Source organism: Lipophrys pholis, assembly GCF_963383615.2.
Source record: "Lipophrys pholis genome assembly, chromosome: 18".
NCBI classification, from domain to species: Eukaryota; Metazoa; Chordata; class Actinopteri; order Blenniiformes; family Blenniidae; genus Lipophrys; species Lipophrys pholis.
The window spans coordinates 16218202-16237697 of NC_137646.1; the positions used below are offsets into that span (position 1 = coordinate 16218202).

Consider the following 19496-nt stretch of genomic DNA (forward strand, 5'->3'; position numbering starts at 1 on the left):
AGAGTAGCGCCTCGGGCGAGAAATGCGGCATCCCTCTGTAAACTCTGCGAATTTGGCTCAGTTTTTAAAGGATTGCAGCTCGAGGTGGAACTATTCACTGACCACACAATCTGATTTAATTATATTTCCTCTGTCAGCAATTTGGAATGCGGCATGCAGACTGTCGGAGGATGCTGCAATTTACTCCAGATCCCCGAATGCATCATGTGCAGAGTATTAAGCAGATGAGTCCTTTCATGCAAATCCTTGATAGATGTTACAATTTACAGTTCAGAATTTGTGACTGTCAAATGCCTCCCACAATTGAACTGTAGCTGTGACATGTCCAGGTCATAGTTGGATGCTTCAAGAGTCCTTTAATGCCTCACTAGCAAACTATCCATTCATGCTCCAATTTACATATCTACAAGAAATGCCTCGCATTCAGGCTTTACTGATGTGTGACATGTGGACTTTCTGCAGATATATTTACATGTTTACTTTCAGCATCTCGTGATAATCTATAGATGACAAAATTCTAATAAGCCGATCCTGCACTTTACAGAAGTCACTAAAATGCTTCGTTCCAAGACTATTCTTAGAATCTACAACGTACAGAGTTCCGTTGAAGGCCTCTTATGTAGATACCTGATTTGCAGAGTTCGTTGATGAGCTTCACATAATGTCTGTTTGTAAATGCTCTAATTTACAGGTCTGCTTTGAAAGCCCCGCGTGCAAGCTCCGTCCTCTATTTTACAAGCATGCAAGCAGTGCACGTTTCTGTAAGTTGAGGTATACATTTGACATCTGGAGAAACAAATGAACCAGCGCAAACTCGGTTTCTCGTTTTCTTTCTCTCATAATTTGTCACCGCGAGCATGAATGTGTCTGATCTAAATTGTAAGCTGCACACATGTGCAGCTGAGAGTTGAAGCAATTTCCACAGAGCTGTCAGTAGGCACCGCGGCGTGCACAGAGCGGAAATTATGGTGGCAGCTACATCGGTGATGTCACAAACTGGCTGGTAGATGTCCCAACCGCACCGCAGACGCTGCGCCCGTGGCTTTGAAATTGCCTTAAATAAGTCGTGCTGTGTGCATCATTGACTCCACTATTCACCCTGTGCCACGGAGCCCTAAAACACCTCCGAACAGAACCCGTCTCTCTTTCTCTCTTTCTGTTTCTCATCGTCCTTGCTCTTCCTGCCATCCTCAGGGTCTGGTGGGAGAAAAATACGGCAGCATCCGAGTGCCGGGAGAGGTGGAATCAGCAGAGTTTGAGATGATCCTGGATGCAGCCGTGGAGGCAGGGCTGGACACACACATCTTGGAGGAGTGGTACTGCAGGGATGAAAACTCTGTGCCACCCGCATACTACCTCAAACCCAAAGCCCAAATGCTTAAGAACTACCAGAACTCTGTAAGTCCAACAGATGTGTGGTGAATGTATTTTTGCAGTTATTTAAAGAACTTATACACACATTCAACTCTGTAGCGATATTCCCGTTGCACACCATGAAAATGTGGATTGAAGTTGCACTCCAACACATTTTCAGCTCAAATAAAGTTCTGCTGAAGCCACATATTGGTTTTATGTTTTAAGTCTTAATTTCAGAAACTAGTCAGGATCAGGGAGGCGACTTTTCCCAGCAATATCTGGAGTAAAACTCATCAATATTTCATCAAGACTTACACCACATCTATTGAGAGGACTCTTTGTAAGTGTAACAGACGTATTGGAACTGCAAAATCTCCTATGTCAGCACTCATATCCGCAGTCTTCACACAAGCATGAGCGGCATCACTCAGTACATGAACCACAAAGTTCTCTCTGCCCCCCCACCCCCTTCTATTCTGCTCAGATGGAGTCAAGCAGTGCAGCCAAGACCAAGAACGACAAGGCCTGGAGGAACGTGTCTGAGGAGATCAAGAGGATCTTCCGGACGGCGGTGCTGCAGCTCCAAGAGAAGGGGACCATGAAGGCCGCTCAGGCCAAGAAATTCCTCTGCTCTGGTTAGTCTCGGCTCGACTTGTTCTCCCTTTTTCATCTTTTTTTTCTGACAGATCTCTTAAAAACACGTTTTCAAGTAGGAACATGTCCACTGGACCATGGCATATTTTTTAACCTTTCTCGTCTGTACTGGTGCTCTCTGAAGTGATTGTTCAGCTTCAAGTTGAAGAACTGATTTTTGTTTGAATAGAATTGAACACTTTCTGCTTGAGTTTTGTGAGATTATTCTCCGGATTTGATCATATATTCAATACGTTTCTCATAATTTATGATCAAAATTTCAATCTCCACATACATCACTGATAAAAATCATTACTTTTAAGCATTGATTGCTGCAGCGAAATCAAAAATTAAGAGAGGAATTTGCTACTTTACCTACAAAATCAACCTTAAACTACATTGCTGTGATGGTAAAAAGTGGAAATGTTACGAAATCGATGGAAAAATTCTTGAAATATCTTATAAAATCTTTTCTTTCACTTTTTCCTCACATGCAAAATGAAAAAAAATAGCATCTTTTATTATTCAAGTCATGATATCATAACACTTATGTCCATTTTCTATCCATTCAGCCACGATTTGCTGGTTGCGAGAGACCGTCCCAGCTGAATATGGATGAAAGCAGTGCACGCCCCGGACAGGCTGCAATATTGCACATGCCTGATGAAGGAATAGATCTGATGCTGAGTTTCACACCGACGATCGATTGTAGAGCCAGACGCACGGCGCACAGCAGCGATCATATTTGTAATGAGCGACACTGTTACAGGGTGTAAAGCATCGCCTCGCACCTGAATTGATAACAAGAGCTGAGATGTAATCAGGATGTCGTCTCGGCCTCGACAGTGATGGATTGATCACATTTTTTACTTCGCAGTTATCTGCCAGAGACACATGTAGCCATGTCAGGACCGAAGTGAATGTGCGCTCTCTCAAAGGAATAGTACAGTGACAGGGGTGGGTGTGGGGGGGGGGGGGGGGGGTCACTCTGTCACTTTGTTATTGATTAGACTTATATATGTTTAACCAGACATGCGAGTTACTAATGTACAAAACATTAAATTAAAAGGTTATCTTGCTTTTCTAGTTCATTGATGAATGAGTGAATTGCTCCTATTGCGTCCAAATGCCTTCTGTGTACAGTAGTTGGCATGTGGCCCTGGCACAGACTTAACTTTTTTTTGTTTGTTTGTTTTTTTTATAATTTTCTGCTTTTTTTTGGTTCATTTTGCAATTCCTATGTGAATAATTTCATGATTGTTATTCATGTTGGATGGATGCTCTCCAAATACGATCAAACACCCAAAGCTGCTATTCTCCTGATGTAGTCTGTTATTCCTTTTCTATATTTTCACTCAGTAAAGTTGATCTGATGTGCTCTGTATCAGACTGTGGAAAACTTTCCGTATGGGAATCACCCAGTTATGACTGAATTGTTTGGGCAGCGCTGAACTAATCCTTCAAGACATCTCCTATTGGTTTTTTTTCCTCTCAGACTTTTATTTATGGGGCACATTCCCGAGCGCCACACCACACAATGGAATCTTGTGACAAATTTGTGTTTTACTGGCCAGACTCTGCTCTCAGCCTTTCTAAATTGGAGAAAACCAGAATACAGCTAATTAAGCAATTGGTGTTGAAGTTTCATAATGGCACACGGTGGGGATGCGTCTCCATTGTGTCAGGAAACTGCCGTTTTTATGCACTTTAATTGAGCATGCGGGGCTTTAAACAGTGTTTAATCTCATTGTATGGAGGAAGTTGCGGCGTCTCCTGGAACTCCCACTTTTCCTTTCACACTTTGTTTCTTCCTCCACCTAATTAGTGGCTATGGTGTGAGCAAAAGTACACAGGAGATGCTGGCAGCAGTTCAGTCAGTGGGCCCCTTTTGTGGGAGAGCTTGTGATACAGTGCAGTTGTGCTAGATTATGTGTTTTTATCAGTTTTGTTTCTTATAAAAAAAAAGCTCAAGAGAAAAAAAAAAATCTAATTGGTGGCTTGAAGCTTCAAATACCTGTCGGTTCTGCACATGAAAGAAATAGATTTCCTGTTTGTTTTTCACCTAAAATAGTGAAGGATGTGTCTTAACTCTCATTTCAGCCTTGGAGGACGAGTTAGACTTTGCCCTTGGGAAACAAACTCCAGCCTTTCTCAGGAAATGTGTCTGCTACATTCGCAAGATCTCCAACTTCGACCGCTTCGCCAAGCTGCCCGACATGACCAAGTACATGGACATCGTGGTCAGCGGCGACCGAATCATGCGCAACCAGGAAGCCTACGAGCGCCTTCTGAAGGTTCGAGACGAATTCATCCCCACGGTGGTGGCCGCGTCCAACCTCCGCGTCTACTCCTCCGTCACGCACTGCGACATGAAGCTGGGCTACTCCCAGGAGGTGGAGAGTCACTACGTGGAAGGTCTGTGCAAACAGTTCTACGAGGACATGGTGGACATCATCCAGGCCACCGTCCAGCAGAACTTCGACACGGAGACGGACCCCTTGTACGACGAGATCCTGCAGCACCTCTCGCTCTGCAAGACCCACGCCGCCCTCTACGAGTACAAGACGGAGTCGCTGGATTACCTGCAGGAGTATCTCATGCCGTCGAAGGGGAGCAGGATGAGCCCGATGGTGGTGTACGGAGGACCCTGCACAGGAAAGACCCTGCTGCTCTCAGAGGCCGCCAAACAGGTGAGGACAAACGCCACCGTGGTATTGTTCTTCCTTTCGTGGGGGTCTCCCGGCCGCCTCTCTCTGGATTTGGCTCTGGCTGCGTTTTCACCGCTCGCGCTTGTCTGTTGGTCTGAACTGAGCATGTGTCCATCTTTGTACAACAGAATATGAGGGGGCGTGCAACTGTTCACCTCATCAAACGCTCGCTTGACCATCTGTGTGTGTCTGCAAAGACATGGTCCACTGCCATGCACACATGTCGCTAATGTCCTGTGAAGCCATGCAAATGTGTGCGTGTATGTGTGTGCACACATTACTTTTTAAAACATTTTCCTATTTACCGGTGAAATCCAGAAAGTTTGCCCAACACTGATTTCTGAGGAGACCCACGGGTACCAAAGTGTCTGTGCTTGTGTGTGTCTTAATGTCTCTGCACGTGTACCCAGTGCTCCGTTCACTCTCTGGCATTGTGTGTGCCATCTGGCTGCCCGGCGACATTAAGATCGCACTATAGCCAAGATCACACTGCAGATAGCCACACATCCACCGCTGCTGTCCAACCTTTGGACAAACCGTCACATTTTTCTTCCATGACACGTTTCATTCATACGTGACACAAAGCAAATAGAACAGTGAATAATCAGGAAGGATCCCCAGGGGACAGCGAAAAATTCAAAAGCGAATCTTGATATAAAGCGAGTGACGTGTTGATTTTAAAGGTCTAGCTTCAGATTAGCAACAATAAAATGTCAGATGTGTCAAAAGTGCACACATTTCTCACTTATGCAAGAGTTAGAAACTTCATTCAAAGATTGTAAAATTATAGATTTCCATAGTGCAGAAACAAGAAAGTATCTTCTTAAAGGACATTTCCTTTGGCTGTTTCTGTTCTTTGACATTTCTCTAAAATAAGACCCCAGATGTGAGATGGAATTTTACTCTGAATCTGATTTATTACAAAGCTGCTAGTTGCCCATGTTCCAAACATTGTATTCCATGGGTTTTCTCTACGGTTCAGTCTTTATCGTCATGCGTATAGCAAAAACAGCCATTTTCAATTCTGACAGAAGTGAAAGTAAAAAAAATTGGTCCAATATTTTTATTATCATACTTCCTAGTACTTTCATCATTAGGCAGTTAATTTTGACAGAAAAAAATCTCCCTGCTGATTGATTTCTCTGGATCAGAGATCCTGGAGAACATGAAGGACCTTCAGCAGGTGGTGAGGGAGGTCGATCAGAACAAACATCTTGAAGAACTAACCAGAATTGTTTTCTGGGAGAGAGATCCACACAACCTATAACCGGTTTGCTTGACTATTTGGATCTCATGTGAGACGAAGTCCACCCACCTTCCACAGGGATTGAAAGCGAAACTCACACTATCAACTACAAAAGAGCGCACCAATTTGTTTCATTTATTTAGATGTTTTTATTGTTTGTTTTTCTATATTTCTTTTTTTACATGTTAAAAAATAAATCAATAAACCAAAAGTGGAGGTCAGTTTGTTTGGTCCCCAAATGAATAACCTGCTACCCTCATACCCTGTTGGGCTCCACAACACTGCAGCTATTTAATTCATCTTCGTTAAATTTAATAAACATCACATTCACTTCCAAAAATGTTGAGAATATAAACACAGTTAATTTGGACTTTGAATGATTCCCATCAGTTATCCTATCTGGGTGCCTCTGTTACGTCCTCTCCGCTCCACTGTGTGCTGACCTCCTGTCTCCACGGCGGCCTCTCCGCTCTGACCTCGCCGCACGTCAGTGGAGTTTGGTGAAGGAGCTCAGGCAGAACACAGAGCGCAGCAGAGAGGCTGCTGCATAATAATAAATTAGACCGCAATGTTAATCGGAACAGATAACAAAAGTAATAATTTCAGAGTCTATTAATTCTCCAGTACATTAAAATTCAACCCTTGGGGCTAGTTGAGTGCTTGGTTTTGGTATTAGCTCCTTGCCACAGCAGACTGTAATGATAAACAGCTCCGATGAAGTAGTTCACCTCATCATTTAGTAAAAAGATTGGAGGGAAGGATCTGTGTCTGAAATTACATCTGCAGAATACAAATTCATGATTAAGTATTTAAGTCTGATCACAGATTATACGAGTTCTTTTTGACTTATGTTTTACCTACAATATTGTCCTGTGTATTTGCCTCCAGGCGTTTACTATGTACACAGAGTTCAAACAAAAAATAGTAGCTTAAAGTCCTTTGTGGGATTTGTGATTAAAGCTGTGCAGAATAAAAGCAGAATTGCTCTGGGACCACTCCTCACATCCAGAAGGTGTGATTCACACCTGGCCTGTTTGGTTTGACTCATTTGAACCCCGCAGCATTTCTGTCTTCATCTCGGAGCTCTGATCTGGTAGATTATATGAGTCTTTTTTCCTCCTCACGTGGGCCTGAGCTTTAGTTTGTTTGCAGCGTGAAATCAACACGGACCAACCACAGTATTTTTTTTAATTCAGCTCAGATATTTGGAACTGCTAGGACTTATAACTTAGAAAACCTTGATTTGGGGAGGATAATGGCAATATCAGAGTAAGAATTTATATTTTTTTTTTTATTTGATAGAGCATTTTATACAGATATAGATAGTACTTAGCAATCATAAGATAAAGACAGTGGAGATTAGTGCAAGACGATAGTGTGATAAAAAACGACTCTTAAATGTCCTGATTTGAAAACCTTAGCTACCTGTTGGGGTGTGTATTTGAAGTAACTGAGAAATGTAAATGGATGCCAGGCCACCCAGAGCTTTATATGTTTGAACAAGTTATCTTGAAATGGATTTGTGTTGGTAAAACAAAGTAATTGAATGGGAGATGCCATTACTAATGGCTAGTATTCATTTTTACACTTTCAGGCGCTTTGTGTTACTATCGTGCAAGAGTTGACCGTTTTGCATTTAATCAGTGATGGCAGATGTACAATCACATCTGCAGACTAAAGCTCACACTTTGATGTCCTTTTAAAAGTGAGTGAGGTTGTCAATTTTGTCTCTCAGTGTGCCCACACCGCTGTTAGAATAAACTTCACACCTTCCTCTCAGAAGTTTTGCTTTTGCTTTAATAAAATGTCAAGGAACTTTTTATGTTCTTTTTAATTGTAGTTTTAAAATCTCAGCAGCCCACCGCATTTGACTTCTATCCCCAGGCATCAATGCAGTTTTGTGAGTGTGTATAAACACATAAAACAGCTTTTCACATCATCAGCCAAATCAAACACAATTGCACATTAAGAATTAAAAAAAAAAATGATGTGGCGATGGTTAAGTTCAAGCGACTGTATTGGCACAATATACACAGGTTTGTAATGGTTTCCTAATTGTGCAAAGGCTGATTTAGCACAGTTAGAGAATATTGCTAATGCAGAAATGAGTCTTGAGGGACTCTGCCGAATTTGGGGACATGAAAATGGCTGCCATTCACTATTTGTGAGAATGGTTTTAATTAAAGATATGTGGACTTTCATTCATGGGGGATTTAAATAGTCAGAGACATTTGTCACTTTATGATCCCAACCATGATCTCAAAGGTTTCTAAGGGATTAAATAATACCAAATAATATCAAAAAGTATTGATATTACATGCAGCAGTTTGTTAAAATCGTGTTGGATGATGGAAAGTTTATATATATTTTTTTAACAGATGCATGCCCTTTCATATTCAGTTTTATAAATGTAATTGCTGCCATCATTTCTGGCAAACAGACTGAAACACCCATGTAAAATCTCTCTGAACTTGTGAATACTCTGATTCTCTCTTTTTACTCTCCCACTCTCAAACAGTCAACGCCTCGTACGGAGTAAGCGTCATCTCTGTTGCCCTAGAAGTGTCAAATAACATCTTAACACTTCCCGAAATCTCTGCTGAGCCTTTTAATGTATTCATGAATGATATTATAAGGTCAGGGTACACTCAAAATTAGAGTTGTTCTCATTCACAGAGTAAATCTCACGCTAAAGTAAAAGAATTGAAGAATCTGCATTCAGGACTTTGAGATTATTCAAGAACATTTAATAATTAACATCAGTAAATTGTATGCATGTTTGTGCATCTAATGAAAGTCAAATTTGGTATATTGCCACTGGTTAACTGGTTAGGATTGTATTAAAGCCCCAACTTTCAATGTCAGGATTCTGGTTAGACTCTTGTCCTGTGACCAGATTAAGAGAAATACAAGTCCATCGTCCTCAAACATTATGAAATGACGATTGTATTTACTTTGCATGTATGTATTACTTCAAGAAATTTTCAGTTTGAAATGCATGAACTCTAACCATGCCTTCTCATTGCTGTGTTTCAGGCCTACACATGGCTGCAGAAAGAGATGGGGCCTGAATCTGACCCAGTGGTCATCGTTCGTTTTATCGGCTCCAGCCAGCTCTCCACAGACCTTCGAACCCTTCTCCAGAGCATCTGTGAACAGATTGCAATAAACTACCGCTGCCTGATTCACTTTTTGCCTAACAAGATTCAGGAGATGAGGGAGCTCCTTATCAACCTCCTTGGGGAATCATCGTTCCACAGGCCTCTGATCATCGTCCTGGATGCTCTTGAGCAGCTCTCAGAGGCTGATGAAGCTCGCAAGCTGTGGTGGCTCCCCATACACCTGCCTCGGACAGTTCGCATTGTAGTATCAACGTTGCCCAACAAACACGGCATTTTGCAGAAGCTCCGTCAGCTCATCCACGATGAGGGGTATTACGTGGAATTAATTCAGAGAGACCGCAAGGTCTGCAGCCAAACCTTAAAACAGCAGCTGCTGGGGGTGAAGAGAAAGGTCACCTCAGGCCAACAGATCTATGTCAATGAGGCGCTTGCCAAGTGTACATTGCCAATGTTTGTAAACCTTATCTACAGAGAAGTAGTTCACTGGAGGTCTCACAAAGATGTAGATGACAGATCACTCTGCTCTACTGTGCATGAAAGCATAGAGCAACTCTTCTACTCTGTGGAGAACAAGTTGGGCCAGAGATTTGTCTTCAGAGCGTTAGGGTACATCACCATGGCCAAGGCTGGACTGACTGAGGTTGAACTTGAAGATATCTTGTCTCTTGATAACATAGTTCTTGGCGATGTAATTGTCGCAACTTACCTCAAAAACCCTCTGAGGATCTCCTATGACCTAGTTGCAAAGCTCAAGGAAGAGCTCGAAGGCTATCTGGTAGAACGACAGGTGCGAAACGTCACCTTGATGGTCTGGGCCAACAGGCACCTCCATCTCATAGCCCAGAAATTGTATCTCAGCAACGAAGAGGATGTCCACCAAATGCACAGCCTATTAGCAGAGTATTTCCTCGGGGCATGGTCAGGTGGCAGAAAGAAGATCTTTACATATGACAACAATCACTTCACTTCCCTGAACATTTCCCATCACAAAAACCCTCATCAGCAGCAGACTCATGAAAAGCCATCTTCTGATAAGTACTCCTATGACAGACAAACCCCTGAACAGCCTTGGGTGTTCCAGTGCAACCTGTTGGAGCCTGATATTTTCTTTGTCAATCACAGAAAGATGACGGAGCTGGTGTACCACCTCACCAGGAGTGGGCGCACTGATGATCTCATGTTTGGGGTCATCATGAACTTCAGCTGGCTATACACAATGATCAAGATTGGCCAGTTTGACAAGGCTTTATCAGACATTGACGTGGCTTACAGCTATAGTCAGGAAAAAGAGCTGAAGTTTCTTGCCACCACGCTCCGTAGCATCAAGGTGAAAGTGCTGAAGAACCCAGCATCGTTGTCTGCGGAGCTGCAGCAGAGGCTTCTGCCAGTCGTCACCTCCCTTCCAAAGCTCAGACACCTCCTCCTCGAGTGTGACAAAGATGGCCCAAAATACTGCTCTATTGTGCCTCTCCACTCCTCAATGGATGTGACCTACAGTCCAGAACGGCTTCCTCTTTGCGCCAGCTACATGCAGATTGTGGAGATCTTGCCCACTTTAGCCCCAAATATAGTCCTCGTAGCACTAGAAGACGGATCTGTCAGCACCTGGGACGTGGAGAGCAGACAGCTTCTTCGGCAGATCGACACGGCTAAATCGGTTGTGCTGGGAATCAGGCTTACTTCTGATGAAAAGTATCTGGTCGTTGCAACAACCAAAAATACACTGCTCATCTATGATAATCACAAGTCTTGCCTTTTATCTGAGGTTGAAATAAAGGGGTCCAAGCATGCTGGCATCACCGGTGGGGTTGCCTTTATCAATGGTTTCACTTTGTCCACCCATCATGCTTTGGCTTGGCTTGAGGCCAGCAAAGATGTCAATGTTATTGACCTCCTCTACGGCTGGCCTCTATACCAGTTTCATTGCTGGTATGAAGTGACTTGTGTCCAGTGCTCGCCTGATGGAATGTATGCCTTCTGTGGCCAGTACCTTAATACTGCATCCATCTTTCATCTGGGAAATGGAGACAAACTGGCCACAGTGACATCTGAGTTCTCTGGTGGGTTTGTCAAGTCCATCCTTGTTCTGGACACCCTCCACCAAATGGTGATGATTGACAATGAAGGGAGTTTGTCAGTATGGAACACCAAAGAGATCACCAACCCAAGGCTGATGGAGGACTATGATTGCAGAGGGGATGACAGTGAAGTGGTGGGCATTGAGCTCTCTGAAGACCAGCGCGCCATTCTCCTTTGCAAAGCAAGGAGTATCGAAGTTCTGGACACAAAAGTCTGGAAAATGGTAGAGAAGTTCAAAGCAAAACGCACCGAGCGCTTTGTTGCTGCTGTTCTCTCCAAAAATGGACAAAGCATTGTGGCCTCCATGGAGAACACCTCCTCCATCTTTGTCTGGAGAAGGGACAGTGGACAGTGCATGGCTAGCCTGATTGAGATCTCAGGTGCTATCGTTAAACTCATTAAATCAGTCCATCACAACCTGCTACTATCTGTCGCCAGCAGTGGAGTTCTTTCTGTTTGGGACATCGATATCATCACCGCCATGTCCAACATTGACAAAACAGGCAAGAAGATCCAAACCTTGCAGCTGTCTGGCAGAGAGGACTATGTGTTTACCATGGACGGCTCAGAAGCCGTCCACAAGTGGAACTTTGGCACTGGCTTCATTGAGACCGTCTTCAAGCACGAGGGCATAGTAGAGAACTGTGTCCTCACCTCCTCAGGGGATCTCATGGTGACTTCAGACGACAAGTCCAGCCAATACATCTGGCAAACTGCGACAGGAGAAAACATCTTTCGCATCAATGGACAAAGAATATCACAGCTGCTAATCACCCACAATGACCAGTTTGTGGTGTCCCTCTGTGAGCAGAATGCCTCTAGAGTGTGGAGGCTGGCCACCGGGCACAAAGTGTGCAACATCTTAGTCACTCTCCAAAATGCACTCATCACCACAGCAAACACTTTCTTGGTGGGAACATCCAAAAACAAGCTCCTTGCTGTCAGCCTGTGGTCAGGGAGTGTATCAAAGAAATTTGTCTGTGATGACGGCATTACCATCGTCAACTTCAAGCTCATTCCTGACTGTCCAGACTGTGTCGTCTTCATCACGTCCACAGAGACTGTCTTTATCTGGAGTGTTGCAGATGAGTCAGTGTGCAGGCGAGTGCAACTGCCAACCAACTTTCTGAAAAATCTTGAGGACTTCCAGATCTCACCCAATGGGAAATTAGGAATTGTCTCAAAAGGCGATGAGAATATTAATGTCCTAGACCTTCACAGTGGGAAGCTGAGGCTTGTCCACGCTGCAGGCATAATCTGGCGTCAGAAATTATCAAGAGACGGACGTTATCTTGTCTATGTCTGTTTCCGGAACTGTGATGAAGATGACGACGCCGGTGTAGTGTCCAATCTGATCGTGATGCGCCTTGCGGATGGTAAGAGCATTGGAACATGCTCACTTTACAAGACCCCCACCTTCCTGTCTCTCTCCCAGCGAGCACTGAACATCATCATTGGCTTTGAGGATGGCAGCATTGGCACATACACTGTTGTAGATCGAGTGGATGCCGCCCTGAAGATCAAGATAGCCACGTCCAACAGCCGACAGATTGTCAACAATGCCTCACAGAAAGTGCGACCCAAATGCGGAAACCATTCCTTTAAAAGTGTTGCCGACTGCACTTGGAGGGAGTCGACGGAGGTCTTCTCAAGGGACAGCCCTATCAATGTTTCAGACTCTGGAGAAGGTGAGTCAACAACGCCTACAAAAAAGACTGAACTGCTGCAGTCATAGGTGAACAATCGGCGGAGGGGGGTTGGTGGAAAGGGAGTGCGGAGACGGGACGAAGCTTTGAATCTCTGGGGTTGCAGTTGATTCTTGTTTACAGCCACGTGATTCAGCTGCAGATGTCAGCCCTCTGGGTAGTTAACGGGCCGACCATTAAAACGCTGCACTCAAGTTATGTATTACTTACTTCCAACTTGTGATACTCTTTGTTTTACACATGAAGACTGTTAGAAAAAAAGAATACTGTTTTTGAAAAGAAGAAAAATGTAATTTCTGTGAGTATTAGGTTGCCATTATGTGTCCTTTTTGCATTTGAAGAACAAAGTTATTATTCAAATGTCTCGGTCAAGCATTTTTCAAAGCCATTCCAGTAATTTTTGCCACTTTCATTGTACCCTATATTTATTTACGTTGTGCACATCAAGCCATAATGTTAGTCTTAAAAGAATATATTTATGTTTGTATGAACATCAGGCCGTACTGTACAAAAAAGAAAGAACTATGAACATATGTACATATCTCTTTTTGGCTGCTGCAATTTGTGCAACTCCTTAAAAATGTTATGTTGTGCTTAATGCAATCAAAGTGAGTGCCTGGAATTTTAAATGTTATTTATGTGCAGATTACAAGATTTATGAAAATGCAGGGACTTTGTAAACACAGTATACGCACCGGTACACGATACTTGCATTGACGTAAAATCTCAAGTGATCAGTGTGGAGTTCGAAATCCAGTCAACAACCCGACAGGTCGATGGCATTGCTCTTTGTAATGATAGCTGTAGGAATTTGTCGGAACAGTTTACGTGAGTCTGATGCGAACTTACCTGCGGTGGCATCAATATGTGTGCTGTTCGTTTTATGGGATACACCCCTATTGAGCATACAGTGTAGCATAGCACCATACACATTCACGCCTTAACCAGTGTACTTGCTTTAGGTTTAGTGTGTTCAAATGTTCCAGTATAAAAGGACAGAGTGATTCGCCGAGTGTTCCGCTGAAACAACTCGGCCATGTGACTATATTTAGAAGTTTAGACTGTAGGTGTAAGCACTTTATAAGTGGTTTGTGAGAACTTATTGGACTTATTTATATGAAACATTGTATAAATAGTTTGAAGTGATCTAGATTTGTCTTCAAAAGAGGTATTGGGTTTGCTTACAGAAACACAAAGGCCATCCAGGTACTTGCAGGCTACAGGTGACACACTTGAAAAGCTCCAGTCTCTCTACTATAAACCTGGCAGCAACAGGAAAAAAAATTTAAAGTTAAATGAAAAAATGAAGGTGCTGTCCTCTTAACAACCAACTTCAAAGATGAGCAATTCGGAAATCTTCGTGGCTAAAAAAAATATCAAGAGGGTCTCGACATTTTTAAATAATTTCAAAGCCTGCGGTTGTTTGTCAACCTTTGAAAAACAATGAAAAACAGCGAATGTGTGAGAGGGAAAAAATATATATATATTTAGATTAGGTTGCTTTTGTAACATCTGAGCACAGACTAAAAGCAGAAGTTGCATTTTTAAATGTACTTTTCTACATGTACGTGCACTTTCTGCTTCTATTTTGAATTCTTTGTCACTTTTTTCCCAGCTTTTTTTTTTTTCACCTCAACACAGTCACACTTTGAATTTCTCCAGTAGAGTTTCTTCACAGCTTTACAGAAGGTGATATACCACAGCGGGTTTTGAAATTCTCTCTCATTTCACAAGCCCCCGATCATTTTGACCCTCGTTTGAGCCGGAGGAAAACGACTCGGCTGACATTTTGACAGGCTGAAATTAAAGCTCTCAAGATCTGCTGACAATCTAAAGGAACACTTAGGAGGCTGTGAGGTTGTAGCCTTGCAGGTGCAGTGATAGATTTTCGTAAAGCATGCATGTAATAACCCAGAATTTAATTTGTGTTATACAGATTTGAGCTTATCATTTGGTAGGCATGTGAGAAAAAAAAAAAATCAACACAAATTTCACTCGGACATATACTTTATGAAGGGCTATTGCATCTTATTTTAGGTTTCCTTGTTTTCACCTTTTGAAATATAAGCCCTTGGATAATTTCAAACTGGGTAGCAGCACTGAGCTTTAAAATGCTTTATTTCCCTCGAAACTCAAGAGTTCTCAAAACAAAAAGGAAGATTATTATTATATTATGTAATTGCCAAAGTCCCAATTACAGTTTGTGTTATATTTTGTTGACCGTCTCATTTGTTTTTGAGGCTTGTACTGTAATTATATTGTTACCAAATTGTCTCAGTGTTTGATTGTGATTTATGATAGAGAAAATGTGCTATCTTTGCTAAAAAGTTTAAAAAGAGTCCTCTTCTAAAATATATTGGAATGCCAGTTTAAGAGTTATATTTGAATGTGTCCATATGGAAGCCAGTAAATGGTATTATTGTATGTTAAGTAACTTGAATGACTTTTAATAACTTACATGTTTGCAACTCATAGTTGACACACTGGTAATGAATGTTTCTATGGTATTCTTTGTATCGTCAGGACTGACTTACCTGTTTAGAGATTTATATTTTCATAAATGTTGTACTTACATTTTGTTACAGAGTTGTTTAACTGGGACTCAAACAGAAAAGAAACTTATGTCTGAAGCAATATGAAACTAGTGTGTATGCATTGTTTGTATGAAACATTTTAATGTAATAAAATGGTTCACTTTTTGCCTCCACCGCATTTGGAGTTTTTAACTCGGAACTCGAGATTTGTTCTAAAGCGGTTTTTCTGCTCCGAGACAGTAAAGTGTTTGGTTATATGAGAGGATGGAGGCTGATGTAGAAGAGCTAATTGACTACAATCAGCCCCGTCCTGAAGTACATCTCGATTGAAGTTAAGTTGCAGTGCATGCTTGGAAACCAGCTTTTTTTTCTTTTCTTTTTTTCCCCGAGTGAGGAAAACACTGACGGTGCTGACCTCAAGCACACACACACACACACACACAAACACACACACACACACACACACACACACACACTCACAACAGAGCTGTAAAATGATTTGATAGGCCAGTAATTGCTCTTCCGCGCTTGATGCCAGACAAGCGTGGTGAATATTTCTCCAACACTGGCTGACATTGTCAATATAATTAGGCGATGCATGTGCAAGTGCACCTGCACAAAGTCTTGTGCCAAACACACACACACACACACACACACACACACACACACACTTGCAAGGTAAACACATCCAGGATCAAGCTGTGATTGGCCAATAAAATCCTGTTGCTTTGGGCTACCATTTTAATTTCCCACCGGTGTCACTCTAAGCCCATCTGTGTGTGTGTGTGTGTGTGTGTGTGTGTGTGTGTGTGTGTGTGTGTGTGTGTGTGTGTGTGTGTGTGTGTGTGTGTGTGTGTGTGTGTGTGTGTGTGTGCGTCCTGTCTCCACAGCAACATCATGTCCACGGCAGTCACGGGCTTGGCCCCGCCCCTCATTGTAGTGTCGGTGAGCTCATGTCTGTTGGCTGTTGGGACTGCTTTGCTTTCCAGTCCTTAGGACAACAAGGGCTCGACTATCGCTAGCACATTCCACCTGCAGCGCCTGCACAGGCATATAATTACACCACTTGTTTGTCGAACAGGAGGTCTCCACAGGTCACACGGTGCATTTCTGTGTGTGTGTGTGTGTGGGTGGGTGGGTGCGTGTGTGTGCATGTGTGTGTCCTACAGTACGTACAGACTGACATTGCCTCTTCTTTAAACAGGCCTTAAAATAGCCGCTTCCCTGTCAGCAGCATTTACTCTATAAGCCAAACTCCTCCTTTTGTCATCTCTGGGCTTTTTTTTTTTTTTTTTTTTTTTTCCATCTGTAACCTGTGTTTTCAGCGTCGGGGAAGCCTATGACTCACCCATCTCTCCCTCCTTCCCTCCCGCCTTCTGTCCTCCACGCTCCAGCAGGCCAGATAAACCAGTCTCGTCTAAACACTTTAACTTTACTTGTAACTGGAATTTAAGGAAAAAACCCAGCACAGTATCACATTTAAAATAAAGATTTTTTCCTTTTATTTTTCTTTTTTTTAATAAAAGCCTCTGGATGCTTTGTTTGAGTATCCTGTGTTTGACTTCACTAAAAGCCTTTCCTCAAATATTGGATGTTTGCAGAGGGGAATCTCACCAATTTTCAGGTTTTTCTCGTTGCTCACGCACAGAGGGTTCATTCTATCTGCGGGGTGATAAATCCCACCAGAGAAGCACGCCAGATGAAGCCACCTCTCAACCCATCCCCATTAACTCGTGCTCTCTCCTTGCATTTCCCAGTCATGTTGACGCTTAGACCTCAGATAGGAAATGATAACTACCAACAAGACCTGACCTAATTCCTCTGAAGCATGCTGTGGGGTGGAGAGAGAGAGACGCTGATGCGTGAAGGCTCTCCGAGTCTGGCGCTCTATTTGGGTCTCGGGTTGAACAGGAGGAAAACGGGAAATGTTTTGGGGAAGATGTTTCCTCGTGATAGGTTAAAGGGATTAGAGGGCCCACTCTTTGCTTTGGGGTTTGATCAGCGAAGGAAATGAAGCATGGTGATAAGTAATTGACTAATCCCGAAAGAAAAGCGCCGGCGTAAAAATGATTAACTCGGGGTAATGTGCTCAAGGTTTTGTTGAAGATCACAACCAGGATAAATCTCCCTTGTATTCTCTTTAATACAACTTTGAACAACGGCTTTTATTTTGAGGTAAATACCTGTACAGCTGTGACTCAGTTCATTCCACGTACATTAGCGAGCGCTGACGCGTCACAGCCGAAGCCAAACAATGCAGATGTTTACCATGGGATCAGAGTTCTTAGTTTTGCTATGAAAAGCTTCACAAAGGCGACCTGACGGTAGGATTTAGCGAGCTTTGTTGTGCTGGAAAGAGAAAAAGGTCACAACCACAAAGTCGCCGATTTCTTGACCTTGGAAACAATAGATGGGAAAATAATCAAACCACAAGGGCTATTTTTTTCCTCTGACAGTGCAGCTAATAGTGGAATTGTCTCCCCATTCACTCTGGTTTTACCCTAAGCCCGCTGGATCAAATAACAGCTAAAAATAGCTGAAGGTGGGAGAATGAGCCCCGTTTCTTTTTCCTCTTCTCTTTTCTTTCGAAAGACATTTTGACCCCATCAATTCTCACACTGCACATACTTGGAAACACGCCATTCTGGGTTGAAATGTGGGCATGTGAATGTTATTAAGTGATGGGAACCAGCCAATAAAAAGCATATTTCTCGTATTATGTCGATGCTTTTCATTCGAAATAATGGGTAAGTATTGATCGACAGTCAGTCAATCGAACACTTCATCTCCATTATACCCAAACAATCTTTGTAAAAATATAATCTAATCTAATAAGATAATTGGAAGATTAGAATAATGGAAATATTCTACATTTTACGTAGTTTCAATACAAATTTGCCTGTTGTGGTCTGGATTCATCGCAGTAGTTTAAAAGGATCAGATCATCTTCGTCTCATTTAACATCCAAACTTGTTCAAATGTTGTGGCGAATGCGTTGATTTACTTGACAGACGTTGAGGTTTTAAGATATATGATTAGAAAAATTGAACTCTCCATGTCAGTGTCACTCTTCGCAAGAGCTTTGCCGCAAGCAAAATGGTTGAGTAAATAAAAGCGGGAAGCAGCGGAGTGAAAACAGACGGATGGCACCACTGGCCGTGTCTCCGAACACGCCGAGGCGGGCTGTTTTCCATCTGATGTGTCACATTGTTGTCATGTTTTGTGCGTTTTCCAGAATGTTAGATGCCAGCCTGTCAATTGCAGGGAAAAAAGAAACACCTCCACTCTGCTTTGAATTATATTCTAATCATCAAAATGCACACCTCCATACCCCCCCACACACACACGACTGCCATACAACTAATAGTACTTTTCTTTCAGTTTTTTTCCCCTCATTATTATTGTTTATAACATCTCTGAAACAAAGCTTCCCAAAAACTCGGCCATTGTTGTTTGACTTCAGGGATTATCTTGCTTTGGTGTATCTGTAAATAATCAAACCGGTTTTTTTGGTTTGTGCGTCAGGTGAGTGTTTGTGCACCAGATCGCACACGTAAGTCACCTGTTTGCGCTGCAAAAATAACACCGTCAGTCATTTCAGATCCGCTTAGAGACGCTTAAGCAGGATGGGATTGTTTTGTTTGAGTGACATTAAACATGTTCTGACGCAAGAGGTTCCATTCACAGAATAACATAGGGCGCTTCATGTGGGGAAATCTGTCTCTTTGGTCAGACTGACTCCAGGAGCTGAAAGTATCTACTTTTTTTTTTTCCTTTCCTTGTTGGACAGCTTTGTTATCCGGCTTTTGCAACGTGCAGAACAAGTGCTGAGAGGTTATTTCTCTCTAATAACGTCCAAGTCATATGATCAGCCATAGTGGTTATGAAGAGAGGCAGGTCGGGTTTAAACTGCGTCAAGACCGAGGGAGGCTGGGAGGTCAACACAGGAAAGTCGCATACATTAAAGCTGGTGTGGTGTTCAATCTTGACATTTTCCTTCAAAATTATGGCTTTTTTCCACAATAATCTGGGATAAAAATCAGAATTCAGATTTCACTCTTAAAATTTTTTGGGGCGGATGACTCTAATCGCTTCCATGACATATAATGTTA

At 42.6% G+C, this 19496-nt stretch overlaps 1 protein-coding gene across 1 annotated transcript in view; it reads left to right on the forward strand.

The window, feature by feature from the left end:
* nwd2 (NACHT and WD repeat domain containing 2) overlaps positions 1-12879 on the forward strand; it is a gene marked incomplete at both ends in the record, with an annotated part of 53092 nt that extends 40213 nt beyond the window's left edge. Inside the window, 4 exons of the mRNA XM_080485825.1 lie at positions 1195-1398; positions 1841-1991; positions 4090-4679; positions 8980-12879. Of these exons, the coding sequence (XP_080341951.1) occupies positions 1195-1398; positions 1841-1991; positions 4090-4679; positions 8980-12879 (4845 nt within the window). The remainder of the gene's footprint in view (positions 1-1194; positions 1399-1840; positions 1992-4089; positions 4680-8979) is intronic.
* Positions 12880-19496: the final 6617 nt, after the last annotated feature.